At 40.7% G+C, this 26,180-nt stretch overlaps 2 protein-coding genes across 2 annotated transcripts; both read right to left on the reverse strand.

Annotated features, from left to right (window-relative positions):
- Positions 1 to 6,362: 6,362 nt before the first annotated feature.
- On the reverse strand, positions 6,363 to 11,394 carry LOC120737574 (C-type mannose receptor 2-like). The gene is made up of 6 exons (XM_040038370.1): positions 11,335 to 11,394; positions 11,186 to 11,230; positions 10,679 to 11,044; positions 9,975 to 10,322; positions 9,296 to 9,384; positions 6,363 to 8,192 (listed from the first exon to the last, which is right to left on the reverse strand). Exons 2-6 carry the CDS (start codon positions 11,220 to 11,222, stop codon positions 8,091 to 8,093), a joined length of 942 nt encoding a protein of 313 aa, XP_039894304.1. The 5' UTR covers positions 11,223 to 11,230; positions 11,335 to 11,394; the 3' UTR covers positions 6,363 to 8,090.
- Positions 11,395 to 11,997: 603 nt separating this feature from the next.
- LOC120737572 (E3 ubiquitin-protein ligase TRIM39-like) lies at positions 11,998 to 21,343 on the reverse strand. Its single transcript, XM_040038367.1, has 8 exons — positions 21,218 to 21,343; positions 17,400 to 17,992; positions 17,135 to 17,230; positions 14,784 to 15,017; positions 14,412 to 14,559; positions 14,289 to 14,315; positions 13,782 to 13,957; positions 11,998 to 13,690 (listed from the first exon to the last, which is right to left on the reverse strand). The coding sequence occupies exons 2-8, from the start codon at positions 17,979 to 17,981 to the stop codon at positions 13,319 to 13,321; spliced, it is 1,635 nt and encodes a 544-aa protein (XP_039894301.1). The 5' UTR covers positions 17,982 to 17,992; positions 21,218 to 21,343; the 3' UTR covers positions 11,998 to 13,318.
- Between the last annotated feature and the right edge of the window lie 4,837 nt (positions 21,344 to 26,180).

Below are 26,180 nucleotides of genomic sequence, written 5' to 3' on the forward strand. Positions count from 1 at the left end.
CAAATTGAACCTCATTCAGATCTGGCGTTTGGAATTATTTTGGTTTTCATGTGACGTATGACCCTGAAGGTAAGCGAGTCATGGACTAAAGTAAAACAGTATGTTGGATGTGCCATGCAATGCTCAATTACATTGGTGTTAACTAGTGTGTTAGCGCAGTTAGCTCGTTAACGTGTTTGCCGTCTAGCCCCATGCACGGAGTGATCGGCGGTAGCTCGTTAACGGAGATTTGCCGTGTTGTGGCGTTAAGGTCATTTCAACGAGATTAACCTGAAAGCACTAGTGGGAACACAACGAATATGACTGCACATTTACGCCGACATCATCCTAGTGCAAAGACAAGTGGAAGCAGACAAAAAAAAGCAAGCATGCTACTAACTTTAGCCGAGTCATTTAGACAGCTGTTAGCACATGATTCTCCTTATGCTGCTGAGAATATAGCCCAGAAGAAGCGGATAGTATAGCTTTTATTTTGGAAAGAGACATTTCTCTGTAATAAACTCTCTTTTCCAAAGATGAGTGATTCCTCAATCAGATACAGGGCTTGCAATATCGCTAGCCCGACGTCCCGGAGCTAGCGATTTTTTCAGTCGGGCTACCAAAATCTATCTCTTCCCTGCCCGTCGGGCTAATGTAGGAAAAATATATGTCAATGCTTTTGCATTCTTTCAGAAATGTAGCTGGGTAATTATGTCATTGGCATCGATGAGCCACTGTCAATATGTGACATATTGAAGTCGCGTTTGAATTTGCGCTTGTTTTTTTGCTTTCACTTTGCAATCGTGCGAACTGTGTATAGAGAGTGACAGCACTGATCTGTGAGTGATGATAATTTGTGCACCAATTCCTCTGACATCGTCTTATTAATCGTTAGCTTACTATGCAAACACGACAAGTGAAATCTCCCGCAGCAAGCTTAAACATGTGAGAGGTTGATCGCGCAGAGAATCGCTGAGCTTATGTGAGTGAGCGTGTAAAAGCATTTCAGTTCTGCTGAGCCAAATAAGACAGGTCAGGGTGAAGAAGTGACAGCCAAAGAAAAGCTTACCACAAAACGGAGAAGTTATGACAAATGAGACTATAAGGCAAAAAGAAAGTGCAGCTTTATGGTTTCATGGACAAAAGAATTTCTGTGGCTGCAATATGATGAGCTAAATAACCAGGGCTGCACATAAGTGGTCCGCAGGTGCGCATTCGCTGTCAAAATAAAAAACACGCACAAGGGTTAGGGTTAAATTTAAAAACTGTACTTTTGAGTTAAAATATATATTTATAATTTTAATAAATGACAAATTAAAAATGCATGAACATTTTTTTGTATCGAAAAAATATCGAACCGTGACACCAAAGTATCTAACCGAACCGTGAATTTTGTGTATCGTTGCACCCCTAATATATATATATATATATATGTATATAAAATGTACAAATATGCAAGCCGTTTTTAAAAAAAAAAGTAATATGTAATAACTAGTGTTGTGTATATACAGTTGAGTTATTGCACATAGAATTGGTATTGCACAGTAGTGGTCCATAGAGGAAGTGGGAAGAAAAAAATTGGGGGGGGGCTGTGTTATCGGTGCATGTGTGAGTTCAGGGTGGTTATCGCTTTGGGTAAGAAACTGTTTTTGAGTCTGTGGGTTTTTGTGCTGATGCACCTGTAGCGCTTCTGAAGCAGGCTGAACATGTTGAAACCAGGGTGGGAGCTGTCCTTGATAATGTTTGCTGCTCTGCTGAGGCTGCGGGAGGAATAAATGTCCATCAGGGAGGGGAGAGGGCAGCCGATGATCTTTTGTGTTGTCTTGACCACACTCTGAAGCCTCACTCTATCCGCCTTGGTGCAGCTGCCGTACCATACCGTGATGCAGTAGGTTAGCAGGCTCTCAATGGACGAGTGGTAGAAGGTCAGCAGCAGGTTGGAGTTCAGCTTGTACTTCCTGAGGACTCTCAGGAAGTGCAGCCGCTGTTGGGCCTTCTTGATGACTGCTGAGATGTTTCCTGTCCAGGAGATGTCAGCAGAGATGAGGACACCAAGGAACCGGAAGGTGTGGACCCTCTCCACACACTCCCCGTTGATGTAAAGGGGGGCCAAGTCAGTGCTGTGTCTCCTGAAGTCAACAATGAGCTCTTTGGTTTTCTTAGTGTTCAGTGCCAGGTTGTTTTCTGAACACCATGCTGCCAGCTTCAGGACTTCCTCTAGTCTGCCTCGTCTCCCTTTGAGATGAGTCCGACTACCGTGGTGTCATCAGCAAACTTGATGATGAGAGTGTTGTTGTGGGTCGAACTGCAGTCGTGGGTGTAGAGAGAATAGAGGAGGGGGCTCAGCACACAGCCCTGTGGGGAGCCGGTGCTCAGTGTGCGAGTGGAGGAGAGATGAGGGCCGAGTCTTACAGTCTGGGGCCAGTTTGTGAGGAAGTCCTTTATCCAGGCACATGTGAGAGGAGGGAGGCCAAGAGTGACCAGTTTGGTGATGAGGATGTCCGGGATGATTGTATTAAAGGCTGAGCTGTAGTCCGCGAAGAGCATTCGGACGTAGCTTTGCCACTGCTCTAGGTGACTCAGCACAGCGTGGAGGGCTGTGGCAATGGCGTCTTCTGTGGATCTGTTTGCACGGTATGCAACCTGGTGGGGGTCGAATTCTGGGGGGAGGTAATCCTTGATGTGTTGAAGGACTAGTCTCTCAAAGCATTTCATGATTACTGGTGTGAGGGCCACAGGGCGGTAATCATTCAGGCTGGAGATGGGAGACTTCTTCGGCACTGGGATGATTGTGGCTGATTTTAGACAGGATGGGATGGCTACCTGATCCAGTGAGAGGTTGAAGAGTCTGGTGAAGATGAGGGTGAGCTGGTGTGCGCATGCTCTTAGTACCTTGCCACGTACTCCGTCTGGACTGGCCGCCTTCATGTGGTTCACTGCTAGGAGCACACGTCTGACATCGTGCTCCGTTACAGTGAGTGGAGCGGTGCAGGAACCAGGTGAGGGTGAGGATGAGGATGGGAGCAGGGCTGAGGCAGATGAGTGCTGCTGTTGTGGTGTTTCAAAGCGGGCGAAGAAGCTGTTTATTTCCTCTGCCAGCTGCCCACTCAGGTTTTCTGTTTTCGCAGTGCTGCCTCTGTGGTTGATAATGTCTTGCATTCCCTGCCACACCTCTCGTGTGTTGTTGCTGGACAGGTGGGACTCGATGTTCCTTTTGTGGTCTGACTTGGCTTTTTTAATCCTCCTTTTCAGGTCAGCTCGAGCAGCCCTGTACAGAGCTCTGTCACCTGACCTGAAGGCGGCATCGCAGGCTTTGAGGAGTGAGCGGACCTGGCTGGTCATCCAGGGTTTTTGGTTTGGGAAAACCCGAATGCTTTTGTCCACAGTCACATTTGCAGTACAGAACTTCATGTAGTCCAGTACTGATCCTGTGAAAGTTTCTAGGTCCTGGTGTTCAAATATGTCCCAGTCTGTCTCTGTGAAGCAGTCCTGTAGTTTGGAGAGAGCATTTTCCGGCCAGGTTGTAACAGTCTTTGTGGTGGGCCTGGCACTGCACCTGAGGGGGGTGTAGGCTGGGGAGAGCAGGAGGGAGAGGTGGTCGGACTGACCGAGGTGGGGGAGGGGTATGGCTCTATATGCATGCTTGATGTTGGAGTAAACATGATCTAGAGTGTTTTCTCCTCTGGTGGGACATTTGACATGCTGATAGAACTTTGGGAGCACAGTTTTTATGTTGGCCTTATTAAAGTCACCTGCAATTACGTGAACACCGTCCGGGTGGGCCCGCTGCTGTTCATTAAGGGTGTACAGCAGGATAGAGAGCGCCGTGTTTACGTTGGCATCGGGTGGAATGTACACAGCCGTGATGATCACTACTGCTAGCTCGCTCGGTAGAAAAAAAGGCCGGCATCTTACTGACATGTACTCGAGGTTCGGGGAGCAGTGACTGTTTATAATTGTCCCGTTGTTGCACCAGCTTTCATGCACGTAAATACAGAGCCCTCCCCCCCTGCTCTTACCGGAGTCCTGACGTAGTCTGTTACTCCAGGGTATCATAGTTGAGGGGTCGGCAACCCTGGGCACGCGTGCCACAGCTGGCAGGCGAAGGGTTAACTGATGGCACGACCATAACTGGACTGGCCATCGGGCGTACGGGCCATTTGCCCGGTGGCCCGATGGTGATTTTTCATTTTTATGGGCCGATGTTTTGTTTTTTTCTTGTTGTTTTTGTTGCTGTTGTTGTTGTTTTTTTGTGACGGTGTAAACAATGAAAGGTGGTGGATTGGCCAGATGCTGGCCAATGTGTAAAAATAACTCAGTTGTTTGGTGGTGGTTATGGCGGAGCTGCCACAGAGGCCAGCAGGTGGATGAGGGAAAGGGGAGGCAGGAGGAGGAGAGACCCGAAGTGGCCGCCGGTCCAAGCGTCAGGTTAACTAAACTTCAGGTAAGAACTTATGACCTGCAGTCTATCTGGGTCAGATATAAACGAAGTTTAGGTGGAGTTTATTTTGTGCTAACTTTTTTTTTTTTTTTTTTTTTTTTTTGTGTCCCGTTTGGATCTTTAGCCATCAGAATTGTTGTCTTAAGGCCAAGAAAGTTTGTGCTAACTTTTTACCGTCAGTTACAATCACTCGTACTGCATACTAGCTAGCATGACGGCGTTTATATACAGCTGGGTGGGTGCTATGTTACTGATAGTGAACTTTATTTTATTAATAAGGTTAGTTAGTAGAGTTGCCAACCGTCCCGTAAAAAACAGAATCGTCCTGCATTCAGAGAAAATATTACGCGTTTCGTATTGAGCTGAAAAGGAACACAGTTTGTCCCGGACTTCAGCTACAATGGAAAAAGACACAAAGCTGGAGTTATTCTGCGTCTTTACGCTGCACAGCTGCCTCTTCTTCTCTCATTCTCCCCCCTCTCTCTCCTGTTTCTACTTCAATCATGAAACTGATCAATGATCAGCTGATCGGCTTTTCTCTCTTGTTTTTTTATCGCCCACTTTGCGCCAGAAAGAAGAAACCAGCGGATGTCGGGGTAAACAACAGCAGCAGCAGCACGTTTAAGCTTGATCAGCTGCTGTTGTTAGAATTTATTTAATATTAATTTCTAGTATCAGCTGATGTTTGCTGGAGCCACAGCTGTAAAAGCTGCTGGTCATTATGTCGGTTTGGTTATCTGGTGAGAGGGAAACATGAAGATGAAACCAGGAGATGTCCTTACTGAATCATCAGAGCTGAACAGGTGATGGAGAAACAGGTTTACCTTTTAGGTGACATGAATGAGTTGAAGGGAAGTTATGAACTGTTTCTGAGAGACAAATAACATCAGGATCCTTTTTTACGTACACATTAAGATGTGTATCTCTCTATTAACAAACATGCAATATTGGCCCAGTTTATTTTTCTTATTATTGTTGTGATGAGACCATAAATAGCATTTGCATTTTCTGTTGTGCAGTCATTTGCTGTTATGGAGTTCGTTTTATGGATAAAAGTTTCTTTTTTTGTTTCAAAATAGCTGATAACTATTCGCTGATCGCTGCCAACATCTGCGAACAAATATAATTCTGTCACGGATCGCGAGGCAAACCGCGTGATGTTATTAAAGGACCCAAGACGCGGCACCACTGAGGTGAGGAAGCTTTATTGACGGTGAGGTAATAAACAAAGAAAAGGGTGGCAAGAAACAGAATTGAAAACACTCTAAACTGGGAAAACTAAAACTTAAACAACAAAACCTGCACATGAGTGAGGATACCTTGCAGGGAGAACAACGCGGGGAGAATGCACAGGAAGACGGAGGAAGATACACAGATGAACCAGCAACGAGGACGAGGCAACACACACTATAAATACACACACCAGGAATCAGGGGATGGGAAACAGGAGGGGAACACACCTGGGAGACATCACAGCTGACGAGGCAGGGGAAACGTAAAGAGAACATACTGACATCAGATAGGGACCTTCAAAGTAAAACAGGAAACACACAGACACGCAAATACACCGACTCAGAGACTTAGATTAAACACAGAGACCTGACTACACAAGAGGGGATACACAGGCAGGGGTGACACCAAACAGAGAGAGCATAAACTAAACCCTGGGAAACCAAAACACAACAGTCATAATACATAACAATGTCAAAAGTAAAAGTACAAAAACCAAAAACACTGGGTCACCAACCCAGGACCCTGACAAATTCTATAAAGTTGTTCTATATAGTGTGTAACTGTTAATATAGAGTGTTATTAAATTTATTGCTAATGCAATCATATGGCACATTGACTTCTGAGGAAATTTTAGATGGCACTCATCAGAAAGGTTGCCGACCCCTGATGTAGTTCAACAGAATATTGATTTTGCAAAAATACTAAGAACTCTAAAAAGTTTATAATAGCTAAGCTACCAAATAAGGCTAATGAGTTTTGTCTATGCAATGAATAGTCACCTGGGGTTGCCACTGAAGAACACGCTGACAGGCCGACTATTTAATGATGGGGTTCTGGCACGTGCTACAGCATCAGGCCAGAGTAGACCTGGGAACCGGCAAGGAGCAACTCCATATTCCTACAATGACTACCTCTCTCTGACTTTTTATTGGCTGTGATTTAGTTATAAAATTATAGGATCACAGCTCAGTTGAAAGCAATTAATTTTATTATACTTGGGTTCACATTTCAGCCGTACACACAGAGAGAATCAATTATTTATCAGACATTTCAAATTAAAAGCATCCCAAAGAAACAACAGATTTCAGAGCTTCACTGTCATCATGAAATGAACTTCATGATAAATATTTCACTCAGGGTTTTTTGTTTTTGTTTTAAATTTCAGATTATGTTTTCAGATTATGTTTCAATGCTTCAATAAAACAGTTAAAAAAAGAAGGAATAGTCTCAATTATATGTTATTGTACCACCAGGTGGTGCCAAAATGATGCTATAAAAGCAATCCTTTCAGGTGTGTTTGTCTGTAGAAAATAATTGTAATTGCATGTAACTCTGCAGCAGGGCCTACAAGAAGCAATGAAAACAACCAAGGAGATTGTTGAAACTACTAAAACTGGATTAAAAATACTCCCGTGCATCATTAAAACCTGTAAGAATAGCCTGGAGAAATCATCAATTAAGAAATTTGATTTAAAAAGTCCTTGAATTGTTGTGATGAAAGATCACTTAAATGCTTGGTAAAATCAAATCACAAAATATCTCCAACAGAATTCACTCTTTATTATTATTGTTTCATTAAAGAAAGAACATTTCCACAGAAATCTGGGAATTTTTGTACTTTTCCTCAAATTACTGGAAACTGATGTCGCTGAGAGGAAGAAGCGTAGTGGAAGCGAGCAGCCACTCAACCTGCACACACAGCAGGATCAGTAATAAATAAATAAATGGAAATCTGTCCAAGCTAAAGTCGAATCACACCAAAGAATTATTGTATGTACCACAGTCTTAACACAAGAGAACAATCTTCATATAATTTAAATACAATAATGAATTAACAAAATATTAAAACTGGAAAGCTAGTCCTCAACTACTGTTACACAGATTTGTTCTTTTTATTAATAAAGATCATTTGAAAGATCCCCAATTAACATGCAGATTTACACCAAAATGGGCCTGAGTAGCATAATCTCGTAGTTAGCTTAAGCATGGCATTAGCCCAGCAGTCAGTTCTAAATGTTCCCTATAGAATGGCTTGTACTTTATTCTAACTTTATTCTAACTTCACCTCATGACCAATTTAGAAAAAGTCCTCTAAGGCCTGCCTCGATGTATGCAAACTACATGGAAATCCAGTTTACTTGAGCTTGAGTAGATGCTAATTTTCAGATCTGATATTTCTCTCTGATGAGACAAACACAACTCGTCTTCTTTAGTCGTTCGTCACCTTAAATAACCCTGAAAGTTTGCATTCCTTCATGTTTATTTATGCACTCCAACAGAAAAAGGAAATATACAAATATAACCTAAGAAATAAAGAACAAATCAATCATGTTTGGTTTCACTTTTGCAAATGATAAAAGTAATATACCAAAGGTATATTAGGTACGTTTATGATATTGAGCCTCTTTTTTGCAGATATAGAAACAAACAATGGTAACTATGGGGGACATTTCTGATGCTTTAAGAGGTATTTCTTTTCTGGAGGTTTCCACCAGCTCACGTTTAGGTCATCAGATGTACCGCCCAGGTTATTTTTAACCTGTGTAAGAGAAACAAAAATGTAATGGTTATATCGGAACTTAAACACTCATTAACAAATCTAATAATCCAGTTACATGGCTGGAACTCAGCGCATTCAGGCATGTAGTTCAAACCGAGCATGAGAATGAGGAAGAAAGGGGGTTTAAATGACACTGAGCATGGCATTGTTGGTGGTGACAGACAGTCTGGTCTAAGTATTTCAGGAGCTGCCGATCTGCTGGGATTTTCCAACAATCCATAGCTAAGCTTTACAGGGAATGCTCTGAAAACGAGAAAATATCCAGTGAGCTAAAGTGCTCTGGTTGAAAATACCTTGATGTCAGGGGTCAGAGAAGAATGAAAAGACTGCCTTGTTACATCAAGTTATGCAGAAGAGCATCTCTGATAGATTAAAGCAGCAGAAGACAATACTGGGTGCCCCATCTGTTAGCTAAGAACAAGAATCCGAGGCTACAGTTCACGCAGGCTCACCAAATTAGGCCAAAAGAAGACTTAGAAAAGTGTTTGATATGTCTCAGATTCTGATGCGACATTCAGAAAGTGTCAGAATCTGGGAACTTTCTGGGAACACCCTGGGCATCTTAGTACTAGGAAGCATCATTTAAATACCACATCATCCCTAAATGTTGTTCCTGACCATGCCTATCTACTGTATCCACAGTTCACTGTATGGCCTCTATACTGACCAGACCTCAATGTATTAGGGCACCTTTTGGATGTGGTGGAACGGGAGATTTACATTATGGATGTGCAACAAATTTGAAGCAACTGTGTGATGCTGTTACGACAATATGGAGTCAAATGTCTGAGGAATGTTTACAGCAACTTGTTGAATTGAAGCCATGAAAAATGAAAACTCCCTGAAGGCAAAAATGAGTCCAACTGAGTACTACTACACTGTATGTGATCAACTGTCCAGGGAGAATAGATGGTCGCCTTTAAATTTTGTACAAAAGAGTCTAATAAAGTTGTGTCCATTTAAAATGTATGTTGATGTTACAGTGACCTACAGAGTTGATATTCAGTCCACCTCAAAAACGTCTGGCAGATGTTCTCATTGCATAAACTTTACTTGGCATTTTATGACTCTTCACAACTTACCCATTTCAAGACGGACTCCCTCACACCCGGGTCTGTCATGTCCACATCAGCACTGAGCTGCATTTGCACCAATGTCTTCTTCTGCGGAGCTGGTAAGATTATAAATTCCTCTTTAATTTTAGTTCATCATCATTTCAAATGCTAACAGTTGTAATTATACGATTATGTACTAATTTTTAAATGAAACTTTTTGTAATTTCTTGTTCTCTACATTTTGATAAACTACACTGTAATATAAGTGTAAAACCTCAGCAGTGCTTTCCAGTTATATCTGCCTTTAGTTTTCTTGCTCTAATCGCCAGAAATCTTTTTACGTGTACAATAACAGTGAATTTTTTGGGGGGTCAATTTAAAATTAAGCTCCCAAACACCTTTTATTTTTTAATAACAGGAACTGGTCCTTCCAAATTTCTGCCACTACATTGCACTGCTGATCCCACAAGGTTTACACACACTCTTTGAAAATGATTATAAGTAATGATTATAAATAAACCCAATATATACCTTAATGGATAACATTTTCTTCGATTTAGGAAAACAAATTTAAAAAGTGATCAAAATTACTTATTTTGATAGTACAGGGTTAGTCACTGATAATGATTTTGACCTCAGAGAATTTTTAAAAGGCTATCATACAAATCACAGTTTGTGGTTTATGACAGAAGAAAGAAATGATTACCGGTGTAGCAAATAAAGGGCTGTTTTTCAGCATAGCGCCTTTGGACCATCCCAAGAGGATTGCTGCTGACCTGAAGCACACCACAATCGCTGAGTTGAGCTGACGTTATCACAGAGAGTCCCCAGGGTATGAACGAGGGTTCGCTTCCATCAGACCACCTCCAGGACATCCTCGTCAAGCCGATCCACACCTGCTGGTTTGTCACCAAGGCTTGCAGCAGGTCATTTTCCTGCTGGTTCTGCACTCGGGCCAGATCTGTGTACGTAGTCCTGCAGTAGCTCTGAGCAGAGAGCCAGTCCATGGTGTTGGTGATCAGGACAAACCTTTCAGAAACGGCAGTGGCAAGTGCTACAGAAAAAAACAGATGTTTGGGGGAAAAAATGCTCAGTTAGTCAGCAGAATAATTTTAATATCTCGAATTACATAATGATTATGATCCCGGGGTGCATAATGTTAGATCAAAGGTTTCCAGAATATTATAAAACAAAGTGCAAAAAGTTGCTGTACCATAATTCATAAGCATTTTGCTTGTAATTGCTTCTAATGTGCTTGTTTGGTGTCATAATTTCTGATTTGGTTCTTTATAATTTTCTCACTTTAAGTTTTAAAAGAGTGACTCTCGTTTCAAAGCGGGGGGAGGACTGTGGTATGGACTGTGGCTCACACAAAAGGTAAACAGCACAGAAAAGTGTTAAAAATCTTACCAGTGTAGCAGAAGAAGCTTAAAGTGGAGTTGCACGGTGTAGCAGACCATCCCCCTGTTGCTGACATGCTTGCACAGGACTGAACACTGGGCTCACCACTTGCCCAGTTCCAGTATGCAGGTTCTCCTTCTTTGTAGTCATCATTTTCAGACACTGACCAGCCCCAATCTCTGTACAAACCTAAGTACACAAAGGGACCACCAGACCCCACCAGACCTGCTAAATCCTCCAAGTCCTGCTCATCAGTTATGGTTGCCAAATCAGTGTACATGTCTCTACAGTACTGCTGGGCAGTGAGCCAGTCTTTAGGGTTGTTGATAAAGTGGTACAGAGGACGTTGGTAAGAGAAGGTGAAATGGCACAGACCTGTGTGTAATGCCAAAGATTAAAAAAAACAAAAAAAAAACATTTGTATCACAGCTTTTATGCCTTCTACATCCGTCCTTCAACACTTCAGTATTGATGTAGATCAATTAACTTTAAAGGCAAGAGAGAAAATGTACTCACCAGAGAATAGAAAGATGCAAAACATCTTCTTCTCCATGGTCTCTGCTTTCAGAGAGATTAAAGTATACTCATAAAAACACAAAAAGATGGATTACATTCAAATGTCAGGCAAAGGATACACAATAATCTAAGCCCCCAATAACTCCTACCTGTGAAGGAGACAGCTCTGATGTGAAAAGCTGGATGCAGCCTTCTCTTGAATCTGCAAATTCAAAGCAGGTGTCTGCCTGGATTTGCAGGTGGATGCAAAAATCTACTTTTGTTCAAGAAAAAGAGTTTTGCATGTCTGTGACCTCCAGCGAACTCGGACACGTCTCAAACATAAACTCAACTGAGGATTATATTTAACAGTAAGAATTCATAAACGAACTAATTCCACAGTTTTCATCATCTCCACTGAGAGATTTGCTGCTTGAACTGACAAGACTCTATCTCATTAAGTGTTCTTGATAATCTTTTATATTTTCCTTAAGACTGGATTACATCCATCATGTCGAGGAAGAAAGATGACTCGAAATACTGAATGCTTTCGTAAGCAGTAACTTTGCCGTAACACCTGTACAAGATAAGAAAGTTTGAATATTGTGCTTTGCATTTGTTCAACATGTGCCAAGCATAAAAGCTGATTAAGCTGCAGAGACAATAACTTATCATAGATTTTCCTATAAGCATTTTTTCATATCAGAAGCAGGAGGACATAACTCAGAAGTCCTTGCTCTCTCATAGAGGACAAATAATCCCTCCTGCAGCATTTATCCTTAGTCAGAAGGCCTCTGTGAATGCAAAGCACATGGAAACACGCGTAGTCCTGCTGGGGCTGATTCAAATATTTATTTAAAAAACAAATCACCACAAAACACTGATCAAAACATAGTCACAGCCTTATTCTGGCAATTTCTCTCTCTTTTTTTTAAATTAACTAACAACAACCATAATAAATAAGCACCAGTAAACAAGTGAAGTAGGGTCAGACTCAAAGGCGTATGTCTCTCCATCACTGTACTGAATTAATGAGCACCATTAAACATTATAACGTTAAGTACATTGTGTAACTAAAATACAATTTATATACAAATTCAGGTGTGGCAGCAGTGCTCTGGATCTCTGCTGCATTATGAAAAGGGCAGGATATACAATAAGACATTTTTGTCAAGCATTTAAGTGCATTAAGTTTGTCGCTCATTTAACATTAAAGATGTTTTTGTGCTTTTTCACATTTTTTGCCTCAATTCTTTATTTTATTTTAACCCCGTAAAGCCTGAAACATGAAATAATTGCCAGCAAATTCTAATGTTTTGAAGCTGAAGTGTTCATCAAATTTAAAAATGAATAAATTAAATATCAAATTATATATAGGAGTTTTAATTTGTACTACATTTGGCATTTTTGTCTACAGTTTGTTTATCTTGAAAACTTAAATAAAGAGGGTTAGGGTTCAAAAATCATACTTACGTCTTAAAATGGGCCAAATCTAATACATTTGACTTTACAGGGTTAGTGTTGCATGTTTCTGAGTGTAAGTCAGATGAAGTTTAAATTGATTTCTATAGTCATTCATTTTACATTTAGGATGACTTATAGTTCTTACTTAACCTCCCGAGTCCCTGCATCGTCATCTCATCTGGCATTCCTGCACCTTATACTCCAATCTGCGCATTAAAATGTTGTATGTTTCTTAAAACATTATGTTCTAAACTACACTCATCAAACTAAAAAGAACCCAAACACTTTCTGTTCAAAGATGCAAAGATGAAGCTTAGTCGAGGCCAATTAATCCCAAATAGCTAGAAGAAATTAAAAATTGCATCTGAAACAGGAGATTGTGTTTTATTGTGGCTTCTTTCACGTCATGGACGATGATTGGTTAAAAAGACAATATATACAAAAAAGAAGCATTTCTTGCTGGTAGTGCAACTTTTTTGTCCAAAAAAACAACCTTTTAGAACAACAGCAAATATATTAGAGAAAGGCTCTTCATTTAAGCACCACTGTCACCATTCACATCAATACTTCAAGCCATGAAACATGTTACATAGAACCCAAATACCAAAAAGGCTTTAATATTAATATTCGAGTTTAGTAAAGATAAAACATCCCTTGCATCTTTAAAAAGCAGGTATAGGCTCTTCCAGTCTATGACTCATGATTGACAGTTGTGATAATCAATGGCCCTTTGTTTTTTCCTTCGTCGCAAACGCCCGGGCTGAAGAAGGGGTAAACTTTCTCAGAGAAAAGGCACCCAGTAAAGGTGTAGATGTGAGATCTGGCCTCCACGTCGAAGAACGACACGGTTCCCTCGTCGTAATCCGTAAAGACCCCCACAATCTCCGGTTTCTCCTTGAGAGGAAGACGGACCGAAGGGGAGTCTAAAGCTCGATACTCATCGCCGTTCCTCAAGCGCACTGTCCAGTAGCCGTTCTCTGGCTTGGAGGTGATCATGCCCTTCCTGTTGACAGACCCTTTGACCACGCCCAGATCCCAGAAGGTCTTTTGACCGACTGAAACCTGATTAAAAACCAAATATGAGAATGAGAGAGATCAAAAACGTGTTTTGCATTTCTAGGATTACTAGGATTTTATAATTTAAGTAGTTCACCTGGAAGTAGAACCTCCCCGAGATGTAGCCTTGCTTGGCCAAAACACAGATGACAGGGTCGAAGCGTTGGGGGTTGTCTGGAACAACGTGAAGAAGCTCACCACGACCCGCTTGCTTCCCGTCAGCTGTTAAGACGATGTTTGGATGGGCAGTGTCCGGATCTAAAACCACGTCAACTACAAGGTAAAATGAAAATAACTTTAGCTTATACAACTTCTAATGGTTGGTATGCAAATCAGACATGATTGGCTTGCATATAATTAAGGTTTGTTCACCAAAATCAGCTGAGAAATGCACCAGTCATCCTGCACCCATAATTAGAATAGAATAGAAGAATAGATACAAAAGTTAAGAAAGTTAAGAAAGCGTCTCTAAGCATATGACTAAAAGTATCTTTACAAGCATTCCTATACATAAGCACGCAAAACATGCATTTGCCTAAATATGACAGAATAAGACAGAAAGCAATGCAGTGCTATTTATTTATGCATTTAAATGTGTGCATACTTGCATATTTCTGCATCCTCTTCATCTCTGTCATAAGAAAAGTAAGATGATGAGTTCTGACATTTTTAAGAAGAGCTCCATCTCAAAAATAAAAGGCTGTTTTTCCTGCTAAGCTTGTGTCACCTTCTTTCTTCAAATTTTCCATTTCATTCATGAGGGTCCGTTCAACTTTAGACAACGCTCTCCGCACAGTCCCCACACAGAGCTCAGGTGGTATGTTGATCTCCATCCACTCTTTTGTGGGTGGAGGTGATGTAATAGAGGGCAAATGCTTTATAAGAGAGAAATAGAGCATAGAAAGTTTAATGCTGGCATTTAAAATTTAGTATTTTTAGATAACAAAATGACAAAAACGAAATGAATGCCCTTAACACACATTCAATATTTCCTACATATAAAGATGAGATTTTTTTTTTAAATGTAATTAAGTGATGCCAAAGCCAAAAAAGTTTCAACCGTCATCAGTCTATCTCAAAGTCCTAGTTTAATGTTAACCTGCAGGAGGTGCAGGTGATCCTCAGTGTTCTTCAGCTCCTCCATCTCCGTGTTTCTCCTCTGCAGCTCAGTGATCTCCTGCTGCAGCTCACTGATGAGCTCCTCCGCCCTCCTCTCCACTGCCTTCTGCTTCTCCTTTATCTCTGCATTCACTTCGGTCTGTCTCTCCTTGATGGTATGAATCAGAGACGTAAAGAGACGATCGCTCTCCTTCACCTCCATCTCTCCACTTACCTGAATGAAAAAGAAAAGATTAAGTTATGTGTTACGTTTGCTGCTGTGTGATCATCTTGGTCTTTTCGATGGTCTGTTTCTGAAATCCTTCCCTGCTTTTCCTGGACAGCTCCACCATGACATTGAAACCACTGACTGTCTTGTTGTATTACAACGACCTTTGGGTCCTTGAATTTTCATATGCATGTTCCTTTAATACAAGCAGCCCCTCTAAAAACTGCTCTCTGGGACAGCTCTGGTCTGTCCTGCTGCACTATGTAGCCCATCACACTCCAAAAACTACACAGGAATGTCTCAAGAAGCCACATGGACTTAAGTCAGTAAATCAATCCCATTACGTGACTGTGCCAGAGATAGTATAAAAGATGTGGGGGAAAAAACTAGTCAATCATAAGTCTTCAGATATCCTAGATAATTTGTTGTCCTTACCCTTCTGAATAACCATAATTTTGTTCATGTGTTCTTCAATAGGACCTGAACCTAGAGACGATATTTGCATAGACCTAAATGCAATCTGATGTCATGGGCCATTTAGCTGAGGTTGTCTCTATTATGATTAATTATGTATCCTGGCGTTACGTCTTCAAATAAAGGACCAACACAGAAACGGGCAGAACAGTTCCAGAGGGTTTCATACTGTGACTATTGTCTACATTATACATGCTTCTCTAAATCCTAACGCTTAGTTACGCTGCAATAGGTGTAGGCTGCTGCAGACTTTCCATGATGCACTGAGTGTTTCTACTTTACTCACCTTTTTCACTCCCTAAGTGTTTATACACCACTCTGTATTTAGTCAACAATTTCCCCTAGGGATCAATAAATTGTTCTGATTCTGATTAAGCAGTATTATTCCAAGGCATTGCATACATTTTCACTGCTATAGATGTGTAGATGTTACTGAGCTTTATCTATCCAACAATTAGTTAAGCTGAAGGAATATTTTACGGACATTAAGACCTGGCTGACCTCCAATTTGTTGCTTCCAAATTGAGATAAAACTGAAGTTATTGTACTCGGACCTAAAAATCTTGTGTTTTCATGTTGTCTAACCAGATTCTTAATCTGGATGGCACAACCTTGGAGTTGTTTTTGAGCATATGTCCTTCAATGCACATATTAAACACATATGTAAGACTGCTTTGTAGCATTTCCACAATATCTCTAAAATGACAAACATCTTGTCTCAGAGCGATGCTGAAAAACTAGTTCATGCTTTTCTTAAATCATACCCTAAACCAGGGGTGCTGAACTCCAGGCCTCGAGGACCGGTGTCCTGCAGGTTTTAGATATCACCCTGGGTCAACACACCTGAATCAAATGACTAGTTCATTACCAGGCCTCTGGAGAACTTCAAGACATGTTTAGGAGGAATTTAGCCATTTAAATCAGCTGTGTTGGATCAAGGACACATCTAAAACCTGCAGGACACCGGCCCTTGAGGCTTGGATTTGGAAACCCCTGACCTAAATCCTCTCTTAGTTATGCTGCAATATGTGCAGGCTGCTGCACACTTTCCATGATGCAAGAACTGTTTCTTCTTCACTCACCGTTTTCACTCCCTATGTGTTTATACGCCACTCTGCATTTAGTCATGTGTAATTATTCTCTGGTTTTCTTCCACAGAGTGCCTTTTGTCCTCTCTCCCTTCTCCCACGTGCCCCGTTTCCTCTATATATGTTATTCTCTCATTTGAGTTTTGCATTTGTGCAACATGATGCATTTGCTTGTCTGTGTTCTTCCCCATGTTGTTCTCTGTGGTTTTGCATCTTCATTTTTGCACACTTTAAATCCACCACCTTGCAACGGCAAGGGCTGCCCCTGGTGGCTGTTCAAAATGAAGCAGGTTCCTCACTCGCTCCACATTTAAGAATGTGAATCTGTCCTATATACGGTCTATGGATTATACATCGTCTTGGTCTAATTTCATGAAACTAACTGAACTATTTATACGCCTAGCCTCCTAAAGAACTGGTGTTTGTGTAAAAGTCTCTCTAAGCTTTTACCAAACTCATGTCAGACTTTCTAAACACATTTTTTTACCTTGACCAAAACAAAAAATCAGTAAGAGAGAATCCAACAAACCACATGACAGAAATATTTGCGTCGTGGCTCACCGTGCTGAGCTTCAAACAGTTTTTGATCTCCTCCCCTTTCTTCAGTCGCTCCTGGATCATCTGCTGAAAGTCGGCCTCACTCTTATTAATAAGGACCTAATCAGGCACAAAATAAATGAAAAGGCATTGCTGATTGGCATGACTACAGGAAGTTGAATCATTATTCTTTTCCTCGATTCGTGTTTAAGTGTGTGTAAGAGGAACTATAGATTTATAAGTATACATAAAAAAATTGTTCTGACAGTTTAGAAAGTTCACCACACACCTTCCTCTCCGTGCTCTCGTCCTCTACAGAAACAACCTTGTGGTCTCTGTGCTCAGTCTCAGTGCAGAACTGGCACACACACTTCTGCTCATCCCTGCAGAACATCTCCAGCAGCCGCTCGTGCTTCTTACACATCCTGTCCTGCAGGTTCTTCACCGGCTCCATGAGCTTGTGCAGCTTCAGGGTGACCACCCTCTTGTGAGGCTCCAGGTGGGATTCACAGTACGATGTCAGACACACCAGGCAGGATTTCAGTGCTTTCACCTGCAGGGACGTGGCGGCACAGACATCACACACCACCTCACCAGGCTGGGCTGAAGACAGCGGCGCGGCCGATGAGCAGACTATCATCTGTTTGAATGTGTCTGCGAGCTCTTTGAAAGCTATATTTATGCTTATTTCAGGCCTTGAAGGGAACGACCTGTCACACGAGGGGCACTGGCAGGCATCAGTGCCTTCCCACTTGCTCTGAATGCAGGCTTGGCAGAAGTTGTGTCCGCAGGGAGTCGTCACTGGGTCTGTGAACACCTGCTCACAGACGGGACAGTAGAACTGCTTTTCTGGTAGCATGTTGGAGGCCATGACCTGCAGAACTGTAAATGAGGAAGTCAAATGATAAGCTGCAGGCAGAGGGAGTAAATGCAAATGTCTGAATGTCGTGATGAGAGGAGAGCTCGATAAAATGTATTGTTCATGTCCGAAAACACTACCAGAAAAAAATTATTTTAGCAACCTTGAGGCAACAAAAGGACTTTATTAACAAACGTTTAGCACTCTTGTGACTTCTGCTATTGTGCGTGTGTGTGTGTGTGTGTGTGTGTGTGTGTGTGTGTGTGTGTGTGTGTGTGTGTGTGTGTGTGTAATTGTGTAAATATGTTGAAGCATGCACTTCTTGAAATTCAGGCTGCATACACCCTGCACTCTTCAGTGTGCTTAATGAATGAGTCATTGTTTCCCAAACTAACACACCCATTCTTTCCACATGTTATTACTGTGATATAATAATAGTCTACTCTTCCACCAATCAAAATATCTTACTTAGCGATCAGAGGTATAATTATAGTGACTTGCTACAAAAAGCACTTCTGAATTCATAAGTGTGAGACTAGTTTCACAAAGCATGAAAGCAGCAATTTAACCCAAGAAACATTAAAGGCTTTTGCAATTTGTTTTGATTTTATTTGGGGCAATTGTGGCTCAAGAGTTGGGAGTTTGCCTTGTAATCGGAAGGTTGCCAGTTCAAGCCCTGGCTTGGACAGTCTCGGTCGTTGTGTCCTTGGGCAAGACACTTCACCCGTTGCCTACTGGTGGTGGTTAGAGGGCCCGGTGGCGCCAGTGTCCGGCAGCCTCACCTCTGTCAGTGCGCCCCAGGGTGGCTGTGGCTACAATGTAGCTTGCCATCACCAGTGTGTGAATGTGTGCACTTTGGGGTCCTTAGGGACTAGTAAAGCGCTAGACAAATACAGGCCATTTACCATTTATTTTAAAGGCAAGACTGTAAAAATATTATGCAAAGTCATTTAAGGTGAATCCAGATATTTGGAAATTCTGCAATGAAATAGGTACATTTGATATTAATGGTTAAAAATAATATGTTTTTAATTAATTATTTATTTAAGATAAAATGTATCAACTGAAATATGGTATTAAGTTACACAAGTTAACTGCTGTCATTTATGAGCAGTAACTCCGACAAGTCAGCTCTGACAAGTGTTCAGGGTTTTTTTGGTTTGTTTGTTTTGGGTTTTTAGTCCACGTTGTTTCAGTTTCTTCATGAACATTGCCAACTTGTCACCATCTCATTGGTTGGTCCTGCCTTGAAGCTTTACTCTTAGTGCTTTTTTGCCTCTATCATCATCATCTTGGTGTTTCCATAGTGAATGTGAGAAGTGTGATGACAGTCTGAGAAACCAAGGGTGACTTTTCTAGTAGAAATTGGCTTTGATTTTTAGATCAGAAAGATCATGTCCATCATTTATATACAGTATATGTTTCTGTCTTAACCTTCTGAGGTGTGAGTCCCTATTTGAGGCGACTTTTGTTGTGATTTGGCGCTATATAAATAAAATTGAATTGAATTATTTCTAACCCTTGTTGACCCTAATTTCACCCTTGCCCTATAATTCGGAGAAAGCAAAAACAGGCTTTGTTCCCTCTCTTGGTTCACATTTGTTGCCTAATGGACAAAACTGAAGAGAACAATTTAATAAAAAGTCCATTTTCTGATTGTCCCAGTTCAGAGTTTGGGTTAGACGTTAATAGCAGGTGGTGAGGGGCAAGGGCTGTGTGTTTTTTTGGGCTTCCCCAATCTGATCTGATATTGATTTGGCAAAGAGGGGAATAAAAGCAATGCACAGGCCATCATATGTCACTACTGGGCCTTGAGTTATAGGTATTGTTGCACTCAAGTTCTTCTAGCGTGTTAAACAATTAGGGTTGGGGTCCTGACGTAGGCTAGTAGACGGGTTTAAGGGTTGGGAGTATCATAATGACTTAGATCAGCGGTCTCCAACCTTTTTTGCGCCACGGACCGGTTTATGCCCGACAATATTTTCACGGACCGGCCTTTAAGGTGTCGCGGATAAATACAACAATATAAAACTAGTATCGGTACCGAAAAAAAGAAGATTTATTCGTAACACACGTGAAAAGACCCAGGAAAACCGAGTTAACGATAAAAACGATAACAAAATAACGCTGAAAACCGATAAAAACCCTGAAAACCATACATTTCACACCTGAGCCTCAAATCTCTCGGGGACGGTACCAAACGACTCACGGACCGGTACCGGTCCGAGGCCCGGGGGTTGGGGACCGCTGACTTAGATGTTAAAGGGTTAAATGCTCACAAACATAGTGGTGTTGGAAGAACTCCTACCACAGGAGAATATGAGGAAAGCAGCTCCTGAAGAAAACCCAACCCGGCAGTTATTACCAAATAACTACGATTAGTAAAAACTGAACTTTACGCCCTTTGTTACAGAATCAGTTTAGCCAAATTTGTGGTTAACAAATGAAAGTTTATTGCCCTTAGCTTTGCATAATTACTGCTTCTCTCGAGAAGTACCAGAATCAGCCAGCCAGCTCACTAATGTAAAATTTTCATATTATTTGTTTAATCTACTCCATAAACCAAGGTGTAAAAACAGCAGTGGTGGTTTCTTATCCAAGTAACGTGAAGCCACAGCGAGACACAGCCAACTTTTTACACCTTATTTAAAATCTTTATAGTGAGCTAAGTTTGACAACTGCTACACAGTCACTACACAAACGGATTTATATGAATCTCCCCAGCCAAGAACAGGCATTTTACTCCAAACTCCCTTAAGAACACATTGCAGCGCACACACAGTGAAGGCTTTTAGGCCATATACAGATCTAACTGAGTCAATCATTACAAACTTCAGTCATCATAAAGATTTATTCCATACTTGGAACAAGCTGATCGGGCAGTGAGTGGATTTTAACTACGCTGAAAGCTACAAAACTAAAGAGGAAGCAGCTCATGTAAAGGCACCAATTAAATGCATTCAGTTAACAAGTGCACAAACAGGCGGCTGTTTTTTTTAGAGGATAGTCTTAAGCACACAAGTGAAGCTTGTTACATTTCAAATGCAAACAACTAGCAACATTTTACATGTGTTATTACTGTACTCTTTGAATACTCAGGATTTAGCTTTGTGCAGCAGGCCGGCTATCTAAACAACTGTCCAATAAGGGGTGCACATGCTGTTCCTCTTTTGAATTAATTGATGCTGCTTGACCTGATCTGTTTCACAGTTTAAGAATTAAATAAAAAACTTTCTGCTCATACTTACAGCTTTTCTTCTGTAATGGAAGTTATCCAACCACTCCTGTGTTCTTACTGACAGCAGATCAGGTGACTCCTGCTGCATAAATTGGCATGAATAGATAACAGGACTAGCTGTTAAACAGGAAAATGTAACGTCACAACTGTTATTCATCAGCCCGGCCCTCCCACTCCTGAGCCCTGCTCCGGTTTCTCTTTACTTCCTAATCTTAAAACGGCAGCATTCTCAGCACAGCCCAGCATTAGTTACATACCACATGAATGTGCAGGTTTAGCACATACTTTGTGTGCACAGGAGTGTGTAATAATAGGTTTCATACTAGCAAGGAGTGTGTTTACCTCATGGGTGTGGTGTTTAAGTCCAATGGTTCAATGTTTTCTCCTCACGAAGGCCTTAGACAGCAGAATACTCTGAGGAATGCTGCAGAGCTTTGCACTGGTTAAAAGGACATGTTCAGCTTTCATAATCAAACTTGAATAAAAGCCACGAGGAAGAACAGATGGGTACAGGCAAGGCTGGCTGATATCATCTCTGAATGGAGTTACAGTAGCTGTTTCACACCCACTGGGGCTCTTAGATAAAAACTGGAGCCAAACTGGTTGGTATGAGCTCATTTTCAGATTAGTGATCATGTGACTGGCGTGTGATGGAGTCTTTTCAAAGCACTGGAGGTATTGAGCTCCGACTTTAGAACAAATTTACTGAGTGGTACAGTTTCATAAAGTTTCTTCTTCTTCTCCATTTCAATTTTAACTCTATATTTATCCTACATATTGCGCTTTACTATTTTAAATTGTTTCATGCAGATGATAAGAAGTGATGAGTACATATCCCATATGAAATATTTTAAAAGTACAGGGTACAGCTGCAAAGTATTGACAGCATTGTTAACTAGTAGAAGGATTTTAAAGGTATAATGTACTGTGAAGTGATTTTAATCCTTGGCTAATACGGTCAAATTTCTGCATAACTCTAAGGTGTCTGGCTGCTGAATTTCCAATAAGCTGAAGGAAAAGTGATAAGTACAGCTGTGTGTCATCTGCATTAGAACGCTACGATATGTTTTGATTTGTTATGACAGTGCCAAGTGGGACCATGTAAAAGTTAAAGAGTAATGGACCAAGGACTGACCCTTGAGGAACTCCTGATTGATTTTTTATTTTTGCAGATCTAAAACTGCTAATTGCAACATAAAAACTTTTGCTCTTTAGATACGATGAGAGCTAGTCAAGAACCTGACCTGTTAAACCAACTGAGTCATGAAGCTTTTGAATTAAAATGTCACGATGCACGGTGTCAAAAGCAGCAATGAGATCACCTAAGAATGAGACTTTCTGTCACCGTTGATCTTTAGGTCACTGACCTGTTTCTGCACTATGATTCAATCTGAACCCTAACTGGCACTTATAAAGTCAATAAGTTGAAAATTGCTTATTTAGTTGTTTGTAAACATTTTTCAAATATTCCACTGTATTTAATGAGAGTTTCCACACAGGGATAGGTTTATAATTGCTAATTATAAATAAATCTAGGCTGAGATTGCAGCACATTTGAGAGAAACATGGAATGCAGTCTGGTTCTGCAGGAAGTTTCTTCCTGTTACAAGTTTTTCCTTCCCACTGTTGCCAAGTGCTCAAAGGCGGGGTTGTCTGATTGTCTGGTTTTTCTCTGTACTATTGTAGGGCCTTTACCTTACAGTACAATGTACAATATAATAATAAGCACCTTGAGGTGACTGTTGTTGTGATTTGGAGCGATATAAACAAAACTTAATGCAATTGAACTGAGTAGATTTGAAAAGTTTGGTGGGGATCAGCATTAACTGTGCATCCGAAATCAGAAAAAAGTTGTGTCCACACTAGACTCAAATTACACCCATGTGTATACGGTTTCACATTCAATAAGAAAAAAGACATAATTGATGCCTTCTGTCTCAATGTGACTATTTACCTGCATGCAAAGCACACGCAGAACCTTGTGCTGCTGTCATTTACGTGCCTGCAGGCGTGCTCACATCAACAACTGCTGACAGAAAACATTTCCTGATTACATATCATGAGTTGTGTAGCCTACAGCAGTCATACCACACCCATATTAAAACCATTAAAAATGCTCTTTTTCCAGATGTCATCCGCATTACCATAAATGTATAAGAGTTGGACTAGATGTTTGGTCCTCCTGGTGTCTGTCCTGTTATGGAATATGTTTGAAGTTGATAAAAAAATTTAAATATCATAATTTGCAAAGCCTTGAGGGAGTCACGGCTCCTTTTTATCTCGCTCTCTCTTTTGTTAGGCAAAGCATTTCAGTGGAAGGTTTATCACTTCATATGACATGTGAAAATTAAGTGGGAGAGAAGTAACACCACTTGATGCTCAAGACCTTAAAGATACAAAAATAAGAATAAAATATTGAATATAAAGCTCGTTACACTTTAAGTAAGAAAGCACATTTATAAATGTCAAATACAGATAGATTTCCTCTCAAAGGTCACATTTATTGTGCTTTCCTCCTTTCATTCAAAAGGTCACAGAAAACAGACACTGGAAGAAAATATTTATTATTACAGAGAATTATTATGATTGAGAATGCAACAACAAACAAAACAAGTAAATAACCAGAGGTTCAAACACAACACATGTAATGCTATCATATAAAACAGGGCTCCTGCACACCTACTGGTCTAACAGAGCTAAGGCTGCTGACTGCATCTTGTGGGGTCGACATCTCTGCTTTGTAGCTTTAAACACACACAGTGTCAGCTTGCTGCGATAATAAATGTGTGGAAGACTTTTTTCAGGTGTTGGCTTCAAATTTGGAATTCAAATCCGAAACTGGCAAATTTTTAATCTACTGGCTCAGCAGTCCAGTTCGCAGTTACAATAGCAAAACTGCTTTGGTACACAAAACAAATCCATTGCTCATTATTGCTGAACAACAGCTAATGAGTCCATTTGAATACGACCATTTTAAGCAAAACCATAGCTATGAAAACATTGCTCAATTATAGCTTTTTACACACTCCAGCAGAGACACGATCAGGTTTAGCAAAGCGTCCATGCAGGGAGTGAAATACTGTGCCTGTTCTCCATCAAGTTTTTTGAATATTGTCTAATTTATTTATTTATTTTAATATGCATTTATACAAAAGGAAAGAGTACCCAGATGTCAGCAAACTGTTTGCATCAGGCATAAAACTTTGCATGTGTTTGCATGGCTGAACGCAGCTCTGCACCACAATCTATGACCTCATACCTCTGCTTTGATCGCTTTTTGCCTATCAAGATTCTTCATAAATGGTTCAAATGACTCAGTCAGATCTGCAGTTTGAAGAAAGAAAATAAACAAATGAACACGCTATCACTCCAGCTTCAGCTCCGAGTTCAACACAAGGTGATTTAAAAGCTTGGCATCGCTGCCCTTTAAAGCGCTGCATACATCACCGAGCATAGGCTGTACCTAGTGATGGTGAGATGAAGCCTTGTGGTGAACTGAAGCTTTCCATCCAACTGGTCGACTCATAGTTTGAAGCACTGTGATGATTCATTTGCTCTACTGCGCCATCAAGTGGACGATTCAAGTGAAACAGGCTCTGTGATTATAATGATGTGATGTGTAAACCTCTAAACTGAACAAATAAATTGTTTTCATGGTTATTTATCATGAATATTGTCTCAGTATGTCTGATACGAAAGAGAAAGTGGAAACTATCAGGACAGAGTTTTGGTATGATTGTGTAACTGTGTAATCATGACACAAACTAGTGTGTGACGCTTCACTCTTTAATAAACTAAAAGACAGAAATCAGATTATAGGAATCTGTGGTGTTGTTTATTTATATTATGGTACTTATCATTCGTGATATTTATTACTGTGTGCATACTTCGTTAGGAGAGATGAGATCAAAATGTTGCCAGACAGGGGAAAATCTTCTCTTCCTTGCTCGTTCCATCAAGTAGAAATGCTCAAGTAACTATGTAGCACGTACGTAATCCAATTCCACAACACAAAGTGATGGGGAATCAGCTGTGTTTTGCCGCCCATTTTATGTCTAATCTGGCGTGAACCGGCGAGCCAGTTCCTGAATCAGTCACATGGTACGGACTGCCCGCGAGGCCTCGAACGTCACTGTATACGTAATCAAAGCAAGCCTCACAAAAATGCCTGAACATAGGTGCTGGTATGGCACAGTGAATGAATCTTGACTCTTTGAATTTTGATATTTTTTACCCCTCAAATGAAGGTGAGCTAAATATTAATATAATATTTTCAAGGTCTAGTTGAATCATGGGCTCATTAGCTTGTGCAATTTACAATTCTAAAGCCCGGTTTGTGGTTCAGTATGAGAACAGACACTTCAAGCATAAAATGTAGAGCTGTTCCTTTCAGAGTTAATTCGCCGACATCCTATTTTCACAACTACGCTAACGTCATGTACATTTTCCTCCACAAGTTTTCAGTCAGACTATATCCATGTCTAAATGTGTTAATCAGCCATATCATTATGACGATATTACATATGAAACAGTGCAGTCTGGTTCCACTAATAGTAGCAAAAACTGAAATCATTTTCCCCCTCTGAGTCTCATGGGCTTTTTGGGCAGACAAGATTTACTGTTTGCATTGGATATTCTTTCTGTTTGCTCGTTGTAGGAACAAGCAGCAGTTTGGAGCTGAAAACATTACCACTTCATATGTACATTATATATGCAGGCTTTATGATTTCTTGGGAACCATCAGTGTTAACATGTTATTTTAATTGACTGCAATAATTATGTTGCCTTATGATAACAAAAAGAAAGTCTTACAATGTTGAACTAGTCAGTTTTGTTCTTAATTGGTAGTAGTTTCATTGACATGTAACAGTTGCTTCCTCTTGGAACTGCTGCACTCGTGGATGCATTAAAGACAATTAAAGAGAGCTCTGTGTGGGTCTGTCTACACTTACATAAGAAAATGTAGCTTTTTT

Source organism: Simochromis diagramma, unplaced genomic scaffold, assembly GCF_900408965.1.
Source record: "Simochromis diagramma unplaced genomic scaffold, fSimDia1.1 OVJJ01000413.1, whole genome shotgun sequence".
NCBI lineage: Eukaryota > Metazoa > Chordata > Actinopteri > Cichliformes > Cichlidae > Simochromis > Simochromis diagramma.

Bases quoted from the DNA above. Each gene is read 5' to 3' on its own strand.
- LOC120737574 (XM_040038370.1), bottom strand. From the start codon at position 11,222: ATGGAGAAGAAGATGTTTTGCATCTTTCTATTCTCTG. The intron at 10,323-10,678 runs GTAAGATTTTTA...TTTTTTCTGTAG, and splicing joins AAGCTTCTTCTGCTACACTG to CACTTGCCACTGCCGTTTCT. The intron at 8,193-9,295 runs GTAAGTTGTGAA...TCTCTTACACAG, and splicing joins GGGAGTCCGTCTTGAAATGG to GTTAAAAATAACCTGGGCGG.
- LOC120737572 (XM_040038367.1), bottom strand. From the start codon at position 17,981: ATGGCCTCCAACATGCTACCAGAAAAGCAGTTCTACTGTCCCGTCTGT. The intron at 17,231-17,399 runs GTGTGTGGTGAA...GTGCCTGATTAG, and splicing joins ACGAGAGCACGGAGAGGAAG to GTCCTTATTAATAAGAGTGA. The intron at 13,958-14,288 runs GTATGCACACAT...TTTACCTTGTAG, and splicing joins GAGGATGCAGAAATATGCAA to TTGACGTGGTTTTAGATCCG.